This window comes from Asparagus officinalis, chromosome 1 (assembly GCF_001876935.1).
Source record: "Asparagus officinalis chromosome 1, Aspof.V1, whole genome shotgun sequence".
NCBI lineage: Eukaryota > Viridiplantae > Streptophyta > Magnoliopsida > Asparagales > Asparagaceae > Asparagus > Asparagus officinalis.
The window spans coordinates 109621504-109636258 of NC_033794.1; the positions used below are offsets into that span (position 1 = coordinate 109621504).

Below are 14755 nucleotides of genomic sequence, written 5' to 3' on the forward strand. Positions count from 1 at the left end.
TTGATGAGCTGATCAAGAAAAGAGACAGAGCGAGTTCTCTGAAATTATCATTTTAGCCAAGTTTGGGATGTGCCTTGGGTGTTCATCAATTCCTACAAGGATTATTTTAGCCAAGTTTGGGCTGCGTCTCATATATTTATCGGGGTCTACATGTTCAATATCATAGCACCAAGCCTAAAAGAGTTTATTTTTTTAGTACAACGTTACATGTGGAACGAACTTAGACAATTCATATGCTAGCCCGATTTCAAACGGCAATCGGTAAAGACACATCAAATCCGTTGATGGCTGAGGATTTGCTAAAAATCATGTTGTGATCACCAGCATACGGGTCCTGTGTAGCAAAGTTTTACAATCAGGTTCATGATACCGTCAAAACAGATATAGTGAACTATCATTTAACAACATATCTCAAACCAATTTGGGGTTCCAAAGTAATCAAAAAATTCATTCCGGTCAACCGCGAACTTTCAAAAACTTTGGAGGGGGTTCTGTAGGTTGTCTAAAAATTATCACAAGATAGCTGATCCTCATCAAATATCAATGATGGAAGTTACAATCTGATGACTTCTGCATTAACAACTCGACAATGAAGGTTACAATCAAATGACTTTCACATCAACAAAGGAAGGCTACAATTAGAAGATTTTTACGTAGATTGAGAAAGGTTACAATTCAATGACCTTCACGACAACCAATAAAAGCTTTAATTCAACAGTCTTCACAATCAACAGTGAGAGTTACAATGTGATGACTCTTATATTTCAAGGAGCTAAAGCAAAGATTATAAAATGATAATCATTGTAACACTCTGACAAAAGAGATTACAAGTCAACGATCTCTTCAGTCCAAGATGCAGAACTCATCTCTGCATCCCAGAAGTGAAATGCAAGTGGCCTCGTTTCAGAGTCAAAGCAACGCAACTATTGCGTAATCTAACTGCAAACGCAACTCAAACCTAGCCGCAAATGCAGCTCAAATCTAGCTACTAACGCAGCTTCCGCATGCTGCAAACACAGCTTCCAAACGCTATAAATGCAGCTTTCCAACGCTGCGTTCGAATGCAAAATTCGTGCCTAGCAACGCAGGATCTGCATTTGACTCGTTCAAACACGAGTTGAACGGTTCCAGAAACCATTTTCTTCCCATGATTGAACGGATTTCCGCCCCACTTAGGAGTGGATTAAGGGGGTGGTTACACCCCTTAATCCCCCTATAAATACCTCAAAACTCAACTGAGTTGAGGAGCTAGAAAAAATCGGCTTTTTTGGATTGGAATTCTTGGAGATCTTCAGATTTGGAGGTTTTTTTGAGATCATCTTCATCAACAATAGAAAGCTTTGGTGCTTGACTATAAAAACCGATTTTTGGTTCAATTCAACTCTTTTATAGAGTTTTAAATATGCTCTGAGTTCTTAAACTCATTAAAAGTTATTCTCAAACTTGCCACGCAAGTTCTCCTCACGTCAATCAAGAGGAAAATATCGTGTTCCACGAGGTGAAGCGTTCGGATCATCAACGGAAAGTAAACTCGACGCAAGCATTTGAGGGAGGCATTCCACCGACACCAAGAATAACCCAGGTTTAAACAAAGGGAAATATCTCTGTCGATCTTTCTCTCTTTTGTAAATCGGGAATCCGATACAAGAAGATTGTAATTTCTTTTTCTAAATTTGTTGGAGAGAGAGATTGCATTGAGAGAATTGTAATTAATTCTTTTTCCAAGCTTGTTAGAGAGAATACTACAAATTCATTTTCTCTATTTCTTCTTTCAATTTTTCCAACCAACAAGCATGAGCTTGGATGATCTCATCGTCCAATTGTGTGTGAACTTGTGAGCACATGTCATCCTTTTTGACTTGAACCTGCTGTGAACATCCAACATAAGACTATTGTGAACATCTGGCTTCATCATGTGCACGACTTGAGCCTGCCCTCGTGTGTTTTCAGACGTGTCGACGCTCATACCCTATGAGTCGTTCTTGACGTCCATCACGATTTGCATGACCTGTCTTTCTAAGAGCAAACAAAATATTTCCTATGATGCGAACAAATGCGTTCATCGCCCCTAGCTTGATAGTTGATCTCAATGCATCATGTGCAATAGAAGCAACCTCATCGAGTTATTGTACCTATAAGATAAAAGGATTATTATCAATTAGATGATAATAAAAATAATAATCACAAAATAATTATATATTTTGCCTATCTACTTACCAACTCTCTCTCAAGTGGACCTCTCGGTATGTACTTCTTAGGTACTTTGTTCTCCCAAAATATCCATCAGTGAGTAATCCCCCAAAACCAACATAAGTACACATCTAGTTCTGGTGCGTTAGCTCACTTCAACACTACATTAATTCCCCAATAATGTCACCCACTTTGCTTCATCCTCTTGCTGCTTGACAAAATAGTTATTGAGTCGATAAAATGTTCTCATAACCAATGCCTGTATGGGCATTACTCGAGCTCACTTAAGTACACCGTTGAAGCTTTCAGAACAAGTAGTTATCATCATGCAAAATCGATTCCCTTCATCATTACTTAGTGCCCATCGATCGACATATTCACTTCCAAACTACATTTAATCCAGTAATGTGCAGCTTGAGATGTTGCCTTAATTTGATCTTGAATCCAATCATACACACATGTTTCGGGTTTACAGCCCGCTTGCCAAAGAAGGTTTTGTAAATGTATCTGACCATGCGTCTTTTTGAAGTTATCTCTAATGTGTCTTAAGCAATAGCGGTGATAGTAATGAGAGCCAAATCTCTTGCACAATGCTTTAGAAATACCTTTCATCCTATCGGATATAAAAGTAATTTTCCTAGGAGGTAACACATTAAGAATATATAATTGAATATATTAAAAAAAACCACTCCTAATTTTCACTATTCTCAATCTCCACAACTGCGAAAGCCAAAGAAAATAAACCTCCATCTGCATCTACTCCTATAGCAACAAGCAATACGCCTTTATATTTACCATATAAGTGTGTCTCATCGATGCTAAGAACCGGTCGACAAAATTTAAATCCCTCGATCGGAGGACCAAATGCTCAAAATACATAGGTGAATTGATGAACTCTCGAATTGATCTCTTTGGTTATAAGTTTGTATTCAGATCCAAGATTATTTCTTTTGATCGCATCAAGATATTGAGGAAGTGTCGCGTAAGACTTCTCCCAATCACCAAATATTTTTGGCATCACAATTCTCATTGCATTCCATACTTTACTATATGATATCTCAATGAACCTTGTATCTAGCACTCTATCAATTATATTACCAGAGTTAGTTCAAGCTTTTTATTTAATTTTGGTATAATCAACCGCGCTATGTAAGAGGCAGATGTACCACTATGATCTTGCTCTAATATCGGATTGCTACATGTGTGAACACTGCAGTATTTTGTGATCCTAAAATGCCCATTATGTTTCTTTCTGGCAAATGCAAATAACTTCCAAGGACATGCCTAATCAACTTTATTTCCCTCAGCCTGACCTTTTCTTTTAGTATTCATAAAACAAATTGCATTATAACTTGTGCGATTGCTTTTAACTTCTTGAATTTGACATTTTTTTGATAGAGTAATCACGAATAGCATCAACAAATTGGTCCTTGGTCTCGAATAAATCTCTAACTTTAAAAGTGAAGTCCTCATCTCTTCTACCAGTTGAACTTTGGCCAATGCTAATATCTTGTATTGTGGAATAACGAATTCACTCATCATCTTCAAACTCGTCGGGAGGTGACTCTTTGTACTCAACATATTCATTATTAACATAAGCCTCATCAGGACATTTCAGATTCCCTTTAATATCTTCATTCACAAATTACATGCTACCAATTGGTGCACTATCTTGTTCTTCACCTTCAGAGTCGTTGCTTATTTCATCTTCTTCAATCGCTGCCTCTCTTAACAGCCTCATATTTTCATAAGGAGCTTTATTGTTCATAACATTTGACATTCCCCTAAATGATGATGCACTTAGATATTGAAATTGAGTTCGCTCCAGTTCACTCGAAGAAGAAAGAAAATCGTCAGGCTCAACTCCTAAATCTAACATGCATGAGAATTCTCCTGGAGGTTTGAACATTTGGCACGAACTACATGGAAACTTTTTAATAAATAATTCTATTGTTGGTTGCGACTTGATCAAATTAAATATAATACTCATATGATGATCGTTTGAGATCTTAACTGCAAACGTTCTATCAAAAGTTATAGGGCAATTGCATATTAGTTCTAGTTGTTACTCTTGTGGATCAATTTTAGTAACTCGGTGTAATTCCTTAATCGAGTTATGGTAACTACATGATTCCGAGATCATTAACGACGTCGTTACCCCTCCAACGTACATTGGTATATTATTCATTTCATAATTAATTTTTCCACCGTAAGAGTAAGTAATAAAAACCATAATTGTATAACTATATGGTTTTTATCATTTAAATGCAAAAAATTAAAAAAAGTTTTTATCAAGCCATTGAATAAAGATAGGAAACCCCTAGATACAAATAATCTCATAATCGTATAACTATAATTTTGATAAAAAACCCTAAACCCCAAAATAAAAATCTTAAACCCTAGAAATCAGCATTCAATGCCCTAGAATTTAAATTTCAATTAAAGCAATCCACACACAAAGAATTTGAACCACCACAAAGATAGTGATTGATATTAAATTTCAAACCCTAGATATTGAATTTTGATGAACACCCTAGATTTGAATGTTGAAGAAAAGAGAAAACCCCTAGATTTTTAAATGTTAAAAGAGAAGAGAATGAAGAGAAATTATCCTAGAGATCTTTTACAAACTTCCTCGATGAATTTCGGCCACAAAAATGGGGTTGGGAGACTCAGGTAGGCGGATGATTGGGAGAGACTGGAGTTGGAGAGAAAAAATCGACTGAGGGAAGAGGGTAGGTGATCAGTTGGTATATATAAGGAGGCGGGACCCACCACAAATACTTGGGGTTAGGAACCCCGACTATTTGGTCCCTTAACTGATTCCCCATTTCGGGGCGAGGGGGAGGCTCTGTCAGATGGTTGGGGTTGGGAACCCCGACCAAAACAGTCGGGTTTCTCAATCTCAATTTTTTTAGATACGTTAATCACGTAGAGCTTCTAATGGTGAGAAAGGGTGGTCCTAATTGGTTGGGGTTGACAACCCTGACTAATTAGGAATTTAATTTTTTTAAATGACCTAGTTTATGGCCACAGTGCTAACGTGGCCAGAAACTGGGTCGATTTATATAGTAAAGATAGGACTGGGTCGAATTTTAAAATAAAAGTGTGGATTAGGTCTATTTTGAAAATTTCTTGCAAAGTAGAGTCTTATGCCCTGTTTGGATGGAGGGTAGAGAGGGGGAGGGGAAGAGAAATGCAGCTTTCACCTTGTTTGGGAGTTTTTTTAAGGAGGGTAGAGAGGAGGAAGGAAGGGGAACGGAGGGTAAAATTGCTTGGTTTTCTCCCCCCCCCCTCCCCCGCGAGGGGGAGGCTCTGTCAGATGGTTGGGGTTGGGAACCCCGACCAAAACAGTCGGGTTTCTCAATCTCAATTTTTTTAGATACGTTAATCACGTAGAGCTTCTAATGGTGAGAAAGGGTGGTCCTAATTGGTTGGGGTTGACAACCCTGACTAATTAGGAATTTAATTTTTTTAAATGACCTAGTTTATGGCCACAGTGCTAACGTGGCCAGAAACTGGGTCGATTTATATAGTAAAGATAGGACTGGGTCGAATTTTAAAATAAAAGTGTGGATTAGGTCTATTTTGAAAATTTCTTGCAAAGTAGAGTCTTATGCCCTGTTTGGATGGAGGGTAGAGAGGGGGAGGGGAAGAGAAATGCAGCTTTCACCTTGTTTGGGAGTTTTTTTAAGGAGGGTAGAGAGGAGGAAGCTCCCCCGCGATTTGGGCGGTAGAGGAGGGTAAAGGAAGGTAAATGGGTGTAATAACATTCTTACCCCCATCAAAATAAATAAAAGGGCTGATGTGTTATTAATATAAAGTCATTTATATAAATTTACATATATTTACTTCCTTTCACCTTCATTCACCTTACTCAACTCCCAAACAACATATTACAATGCTCTTCCCTTCCCTTCCCTTCCTGTTGTTTACCTTTCCTTCTCTTCCCTTAGGGCTTGTTTGGATTGAGGGGAATGAGGGTGAAGGAAAGTTAGGGGAACCATTCACTTCCATTCACCTTGTTTGGGAACATTTAGGAGGTGAAGTTAATTCACCTCCATTCACCTTGATTCACCCCCTAATAGTATAAAAATTGTTACCCCCAATTGGGGTGTAACCAAGGGGAAGGGAATTCCCTTCCCTTCCCTTCACTCAGTTTCCCTTAACTTCCCTTCACCCCCTACGAATCAAAACAGACCATTAGTAAACTCCCAAACACACCATTAAGGCAATTAATTACTCTCAGCCTCCAGGGTCAATTCTGTAATTCCACTACTCCTTCCCTCTATAAAACTCCTGAGGCAACCCGCTTCCCAAAAGCCCGTGGTGCGAGGCCAGGAGAAGAAAAATCATGGGGGCTGAAGGAGAGCTGCCCGTCCTGCCCGCCGCCATCCCAGCCGCCTTCCTGACGGAGGGCCCTCCGCCATGGTCGACCACGTGGCGCGCGTTGATTGGTCGCTCCTCGATCACCTCCCTGGTGACAGAGGAGGCTCCCAACAGGTCCCTATAATTTGATCATAATTTTTATTACTAACTTATTAGATTCTGACGTCTAGTATTTTTTTTTCTTTTTTGAGGTTTTTGATTAGAGTTTGATCGAACCCATTTTAGATTTCAGTTGATATAGTCAATTATGTTGCTATGGAGACTGCACTGCTAATATGACAGAAAAGTTCGATTTTTTGAGCGAATTTTGTGTTAGTAGTTGTTAGATTTGAAATCTGCGTTTTTCATTTGGATTTGTTATGGGATTTAATTGAGATTTAACTAAATTAGTTAGTTCTGTTGCAGTGGGGATGATCACCATTCAGTTTTACATAGAAAAGTTTATGTTTTGTGTTAGTTTTGTATTGATATTTCCTATTAGATTCTGAATTTTGTGGTTTTTGGGGATTTGATAGGATTTAGTTTAGCCTATTTGTGATTTAAGTTTGCATAGTCCATTATCTTACAAGGGGGATAGCACTGTTCAATTTTATATAGAAAAGTTGATAACTTTAGTGAATTTTGTATTAATAATTGCTATTAGATTCTGAAATTTGTTTTTCTTGCTTTTTTAATGGATTATAGTTGAAAGTTGAATTTGAGAATAACTCGATATGTGGGGATGACCACTGTTCCTTTTTTTTTAACATAGTAAAGTTGTCATTTTGTATTCATAATTGCTATTAGATTCTGACATTCGAGATTTTTGGAGTTTAATGGAATCGGTTGATTTCTATAAAGAGGGGTGGGGTGGGGGTTGGAGTTGGGGTTGGAGTTTTGGGACGAATCTAAATGCTATTGATTTCCAAAAAGTATCTGAAGTGACACAATTCATATTTATTGGCAGGTCGCAATCGAGGATTTGCGGAATATACTGAGTGAAGTAAACACCCACATTCTCCCTTTCCTCAATGACCAGTCTCCTATAAGAACAATAGCTGGGGGCAGTGTCGCCAATACTATCAGGGGTCTAACCGCAGGTTTTGAAGTCTCCAGTGGAATAATTGCTGCTTGTGGAGATGATGAAGAAGGCCGTCTCTTCATTCGTAACATGAGCTTTACTGGTGTTGATATTTCGAGATTAAGAGTGAAGAAGGGTCACACGAGCCAGGTGATAAGACACAACTATTAGAGCTATCAATATATCAGGAAAGTTAGAGAAATTTGTTTTAGTCCCCACATTGGAAAACTAAATAACATCACTCACATCCACATTTTATGGCTAAGGCGAATATATTTGAAATGTATCCATCGCCTATTACAGTGTGCATGCTTGGTTGATGCTGATGGCAATCGCACCATGAGACCTTGCCTGGCTACTGCAGCGAAGCTTCAAGTAGGTCTCTTTTCTTAAACGTGCTTCCTTTTTGTTTCATGAATATCCGTGCAAATCATGTGAAATTACTTGTTTCTAAATTCTAATCCTGTGCATGCCTTCTTTCTTTCAGGCTAATGAATTGAGCAGAGAAGATTTTAAAGGTTCAAAGGTAATCCATTTTAATTAATTATCTAGATCTGATCTTGTGAGAATGGCTAGATAAGTTGTTTGGGCTTGGAAAAGACAGCCTGAGCTTACATAGCTTGAAATTGAATTAATTAGGGGAAGTCTTTTCATGTTTGTCAATAACTATCCAAGCAACTGGTTGTCAACTGTCTGTCTATTTCATGTGTGAAAAAAGCTTAACTTGAGCTTAAAAAAGATAACTAAGGATGGGCTTAGGAGAGTAGAAACAATTCCAATGATGTAGTTTGTGAGATTATAGAATTATAACCCTCAACTCTTGTTACAACTTCGAAGGTTTGGTGCAGTGAAAATTACTTTCATGTGGTATGAGAACAATCATGTTTGAATCCCACCAGACACATTTAAAAACGGATTTTAGAAAAGAAAGGTACCGCTATGTTGAATAATTTCCTTTCAATCCATGAAAAGGGTGCTCAAACTGTGAGGGCATATTAGAGTACAAATATAACCTGGAATTTTGGCATAGTCGAACTTTGGAAGGAACTTTCAAATGATATGTTGATCAAAACAGAGTAGAGAACATATGCCTTTGTAAACTTTCTTGGACTTGAACAAGTTGAGCTTGACACTTTTATCTTGAATATAGAGCTTAAACAGGTTGTTATCAATGAACTAGCTTCGTTGAATTAGTATTCCTACAAGGTTTATTAGCGTATTACTGCTGATGATTGAATCTATATTTTGCTAGATCACTGATAAATCTTAAATTTTGCAGTGGTTAGTTTTGAGGTATTCATTTTTCAATATGGAACAAATTAACACGGCTATTAGGATTGCGAAGCAAGAGGGTCTCTCTATCTCTTTGGATCTAGCCAGTTTTGAGGTATTTTCTTGACATTATAATGTTTGTACCTCTGGTTCAATTCTAATCATACTCTCAGTTGTAAACTATCGCCCTTTTACAGATGGTTCGTGACTTTAGATTACAACTCATAGATCTATTGGAAACAGGTAGTATTGACCTTTGTTTTGCTAACGAGGATGAAGCAAGAGAGCTTATAAGGTGATTCCCTTTTAATCTCAACTGTGAAAAGTTTATGCAAGCTATGTACAAAGCGATATTGACAGGAGTTTGAGAATCTACTATGTGTTTTGATGTTAGACAGGCACATAAAATCTGATGGTCCAAGCATATTCAAGATTAATATGAAAGATTTGGTTCTATTATTATTATTATTATTATTATTATTATTTACATTTTTTAGTGTCATACTGAATCTACAAATAGCTGTCATTTGTTAGTTGAAGACCTGCATCTGATCTATATGGCTTCATGCATCAATACTTAGTAAATAGGATAAATCAACTTGGTGATCCCGACAATTCAGATGTCATGTGCACCCAATTGTAAGTGTCAAATTAATAACTATCTCTATTGTTTGAAAATAAATTTGTTTATGAATCATGCTTCAGGGGTGACGTGAGGACAGACCCAGAAGCTGCATTAGGTTTTCTCTCCAAACACTGCAAATGGTCTGTTGTTACGCTAGGTTCAAAAGGCTGCATAGCGAAGCATGGGAAAGAGGTAAAATAGCATCTAAATCGTGTTTATTTTGGTGACAACTATAATATATTGGAGCTTCATTATTTCATCATGCAAAAAGAATTGACTGATCAAAAAGAACGTACCAATATAATCAGACAAGATGAGTTCTTCGGTCTAATCCAACTCTTGATTATGTTATAATATATTATACAATTATAAGCAAATATAAGAGAAGTTCAATATATTTTGCGATGTGTATGACTGGCCATGCATGGATCATATCCAGCATAAATACATACCGACACTGACATTATCAATGCAAATGTTGATCAAAATAGAAAAGCCAACCAAATTCCAGTCAAGAGGCATGTTAAACCCTTTAACATTGAGGTAACTGATTTTATTTTTTCACAATGAACTGAAGAAGCAATAAGAAAACCTAAGGGGTGTTATTCTTGTAGTTGATTGCAGATGCACCCATGTACCATGAGAGTGTAGCGACCCATAAACTATTTTATTAGCACTGACACACCTGAACTCCAGCTGACACAATTTCCCAAGTTTGGTTCAAGTGTCACGTGAGACTTACATGATGAATTTCGGCTTGCCCTCCATTTAATTGGAAAAAAAATGTAACTTCATCTGAGATTCGGGGGAGCGTAAATGTTAATTAAATAGCTTTAGAGATCATATTCTAGGTGGCTACACCACCATATCAAGTATAACTTTTCCCCCTTAAACAAAAAGATACTAATATGATGAGATGACATTGAATTATGCAGTCAAATCCAACCCGTTGTGGTTACAATGCAGATTATCAGGGTTCCTGCAACAGGGGAAGTCCATGCGGTGGATGCTACGGGCGCTGGTGATCTCTTTGCAAGCGGGTTTCTTTACGGATTAGTGAAGGGGCTCCCCTTAGAGGACTGCTGCAATGTTGGAGCTTGCAGCGGAGGATCAGTCATCAGAGCTCTTGGTGGCGAGGTGTTACCGGAGAATTGGCAGTGGATGTACAAGCAGTTAAAGTCCAAAGGGCTCTCTTTTCCGTACTTATCCTAAGAAATATAGTTATAGTTTTGATTCTTCGGTATCTATGTCTAATACTGAAACCACTTTCCTTTATTTATTTTTATTTTTTGGTAGAGGGTAATGTTGAAACTCGAAGGACGTTTGAGGTTGATGCTTATTAGATCAATGTAGAGCTAAGGGCTCCTTTGATGTCATAATTTTGGAGCTTTCTCAATGCGTTTGTTTTTGGATCTAGAAATGCTTTCTTTGGTGTCTATGAATATGTTTATTTTTTTTATATTTATGGCTAATGTTGGGATATCGAAAATTAAGAGCTTTCTCAGTGCATTTGTTATTGGATCTGGATTTGGAAAGGCTTTCTGTTTTTTTATGTATGAATGATTTTCTCCATATGCTGCTGTTAAGATCTCAGATGAAACTTTGTAGTTCATTACATATAAATAATCGAGATCCCTATCATATTTTGGCAAGTGAACGATTTTAGAACGGCTAAAGTAAGTAGTTCATTACGCATAAGCGACCTTTATATTTTTGGAGGTGGAGTTGCTTTGATTTCTTATGTGACATTGATGCTTATTAGATCATTCTGTTGCAATTGTAGATATAATTGCTCTCTTGATACCAAAAGTGTAGTCCTCGATGCACATTTGATTGTTTGTAGATCTGGAAAGCCTTCATGTTTCCGTTGCATAGATCCATGGTTCATTTCTCTATTTGCTTGTAGTCTGCAGAAACTTTGGTAGTTTATTACGGTATATGAACAGTGAGATTGTGTCACATTTCGGCAAATGAAGGTCTCGCGAGAGTATCCAGATTTTTTGCAGCAGTTGATGAAGATAACTGAGGCCAAGGGTTAATTCTGAGCAAAGCTAAGTACTCACACACTGAAGACTATAATACTCTTTATACTGAAGACTAAAAGTGCACTCTAGTACTTTGTCCTCGCATGCGCCTCTCGAAGGTCGCCTCCATGTTTGGCTATTCATGCTAGATTGCGCCTCTAAAGGTTGTGGATGTCAATCTGCTTTGTACTTAAGGTAATTTTGTCGTCCAATCGTCTCAACATTTTACATTAGCAAGGTAATTTTGTCGTCCAATCGTCTCAACATTTTACATTAGCAGTTCAGATCCTTTCACAATACCGCCCCACGTGGGGGTTCTCTGCCATATAGAGCGTGGAGAAATAACCAAACTGTTCCTTGTTTAATACATAAATGGTTGAAACTTTTTATACCCAGCAGAAAGTTCTGATAAGATCTGAACACTTCTACTAGTGCCGTAGTGCGTAATCTGAATATGCCTAGATACCATCCTAGTTTGTGCCCTCTAATTTTTTGGTGCTCTGGAATGATCGAATATGATCCAATACACAATCACATTCATGCAATGATTTAATTCGTACCATCACCGCGGTTATATGGTTCATCGGGTAAAAAAAGAAAGCATATTACAAATTGATACGGTTAAATTGGTTGACTTTTGATGACACTTCAAGAAAATAAAGAAATATGTGTTCAGTTCGTTCCTAATATAAACAGTATAAGAACATTATCATTTAACTTATGACTCTCTACCAAGAAAAGTTTAAAAACATCATATCAGCAAGCCGAAAAGTCATATATAATAAGGTCTCATTTTTCGAAATGCAAAAACATTAAGAAAAAAACAAAATGAGCACACGACGAAATAAAAAACAAACCAAGGATTAATCTGAAAAGAAAACACACTTCTAAATTGAAAACCCGACATCAAACGGGTCGTAACCAGATTAGACCCGTTAAACCTCCTTTTAAAAACACGCTCTCTCTCTCTCTCTCTCTTCGAAGAGCCCTAATTCTCTTTCGTTGGATTGCATTTACAATTTCGAGGTATAAAGTTCTCTCTTTTTTCCTTTGATTAATTTATTTAATTTTTGCGTCTTTTCCTTATGATAGTTTCTAAGATTTCTGTCAATTGAGGTAAAAAGTTGTTCTTTCCTTTTATTCCCAAGAAATCCCCAAAAATTAGGGTATTCTGTGGTTACGAAATTAGGGTTTCACTGTGAAAGATGCCTCTCTGCGATTATAACTATTAGTCTTTAAACTTGTTCTTTATTTTTGATTTTAGGTGTACAAGTTGGTATAATGGCTTTGAATTAGATAACTATTAAGTGAACTTAACATATATTCTTTTAATTCTTCTTGATATATTTGCAAGTTGCAGTTTTGTTTGTAAATTCACAGGTTGCATATGATTTAGATGATTATAAGTAGCCATGGGTATTTATCATTTTGCATCTATGCATAAAGTAATTTTTTTTGTTTATTCTATACCATTAGAGAATTCTTTAATCTAGTTCTTTTGCTTATGTTGAATTTATTTTGTGAATTAGATACATTCAGGCCCATCTGATTCATTTCCATTACTTTTTAGTTTTGATTGGCTTTAGTAGCAATAAGGGAAACTATTACTCAATAGCATGGCCACCAAGCCACAGATGTCTGGTGAGGGTTTCAACGCAATTGCGGGCATGTCAAGGAGCCAGCTCTATGACCTTATGTCACAAATGAAGGTATCAATCATCGACAAAATTTTATTATTTTTGATATAGTTTTGGTTGCACTAGTATAGAGGCTGAATAATTGTGGTGGGCTTTTCTCTTGTTACAGCTTTTGATTGAGCAGAATCATCAGCAAGCAAAGCAAATTTTGATAGATAACCCTATGCTTACTAGAGGTCTTTTCCAGGTGAAAGCGTGCTCGTGGTTACTCTGCTGAAGTTTTGAAAACTCTGCTGTTGTGTATATAAGAAAGAGGAAACTCTGCTCTTTTGTTTGTAGAATGTGGTTTTTCCTAAATTCTTTAATCTATTTGTATTCGTCACTCTAGAATTATGTAAATAACAATTTTTCATTGCCTTATGGATAAAATTTTATTAGTTCTTTGAATTACTTGGCAGCTAGCAGCCCTTCAATTTTCATTATGGCTGTGTTAGTTTGATAGACTCATTGTCCTTGGTATGCATTTGATCCACTCATTAGCGAAATCATTTAGTTGCCTACTGAATCATCAAATGTTAAGTCTATATGCATAATGCAGAGTATTAATCAATGATTAATTGGCTATATGCATTATCAGCAATATATATGCATTTATGTATATATGATTCAACCTTCTAAGGTATCATAAACAAATACAATTGAAAACTTACATATTTTTCTTTTCTCAATTTAGAAGAGTCCTTTGTTGATAAGCGTCACTTCAGAATACCCTTGCAGATCCCGTTTAATACACCTTTTAAGTTTTTGTTTGTTTGAAAGGCTAGAGAGAACTTGCATTCAACTTTATGGATTCAGAACCTTTAATTGCTTCTTTCACAAGCTTATTGCATGGCATCTACTTGTATATTAAACTGAGGAATTGTAAAATGTACCAGGCCTGTAGCTTTTCCTTGTTGATCAACACTAAAAAGTAGATTGCTGCCTTTTAAAATTATTGTGAAGATAGAAATAGAATCGACTGTTGGTATGATAAAAATGTGGACTCTACATTTTGTCATTTTCTATGCATTAAGCCATTTACTGGTTCTTCGTTTACAGAGTATTATTGATCTTTGATAAAGCGTCTGCAAATGTTGTAAAGATTGGGACTCCTATGAAATCCAAGCATGGTTCCTCAAATGTTGTAAAAATTGGCACTCTTGTGAAGATCTTTCCTTTTATTTTATTAGATCCTAACTAATGATGAAGGGATTTATGGGTAACCTGGGTGTCTAGTCCACATTTCCAACTTCAGGTCCTGTGTTTTGGTGTCTGTTAATCATTCTAGTCATTTGTATTACTTCAAAGTGATGCCTGGCCATGTGAATTTTCTCTAGATGCAGTATTTAAATTAGTAAGACATATCAAAGCCATCTGTCAATGTTATTTAGGCATATGCATGATGCGTGTATGTTCAAATACCATATTATATATATTATGCAGCACACAATTGGATACTCGGGAAATTTTTATTTAGACGCTAATTTTTTCCGAAAATTCTGAAGATCTGTGAAAAACT

The 14755-nt window shown here is 36.7% G+C and overlaps 2 protein-coding genes across 2 annotated transcripts in view; both read left to right on the forward strand.

Moving 5' to 3' along the window:
• LOC109839178 (uncharacterized sugar kinase slr0537) lies at window positions 4829-10995 on the forward strand. Its single transcript, XM_020407610.1, has 9 exons — window positions 4829-4866; window positions 6558-6693; window positions 7526-7789; window positions 7943-8014; window positions 8127-8165; window positions 8919-9026; window positions 9109-9206; window positions 9617-9728; window positions 10503-10995. The coding sequence occupies exons 1-9, from the start codon at window positions 4829-4831 to the stop codon at window positions 10746-10748; spliced, it is 1113 nt and encodes a 370-aa protein (XP_020263199.1). The 3' UTR covers window positions 10749-10995.
• LOC109828935 (basic salivary proline-rich protein 4-like) overlaps window positions 12460-14755 on the forward strand; it is a 30624-nt gene continuing 28328 nt past the window's right edge. The window contains exons 1-3 of the mRNA XM_020395931.1: window positions 12460-12586; window positions 13131-13269; window positions 13367-13444. Of these exons, the coding sequence (XP_020251520.1) occupies window positions 13177-13269; window positions 13367-13444 (171 nt within the window). The 5' untranslated portion in view covers window positions 12460-12586; window positions 13131-13176. The remainder of the gene's footprint in view (window positions 12587-13130; window positions 13270-13366; window positions 13445-14755) is intronic.

Excerpts from the sequence above, each read along its gene's own strand:
- LOC109839178 (XM_020407610.1), top strand. The coding sequence starts at position 4,829 with ATGAATTTCGGCCACAAAAATGGGGTTGGGAGACTCAG. Across the intron at positions 9,027-9,108 it reads TGGATCTAGCCAGTTTTGAG|ATGGTTCGTGACTTTAGATT; the intron begins GTATTTTCTTGA and ends GCCCTTTTACAG. Across the intron at positions 9,207-9,616 it reads GAAGCAAGAGAGCTTATAAG|GGGTGACGTGAGGACAGACC; the intron begins GTGATTCCCTTT and ends ATCATGCTTCAG.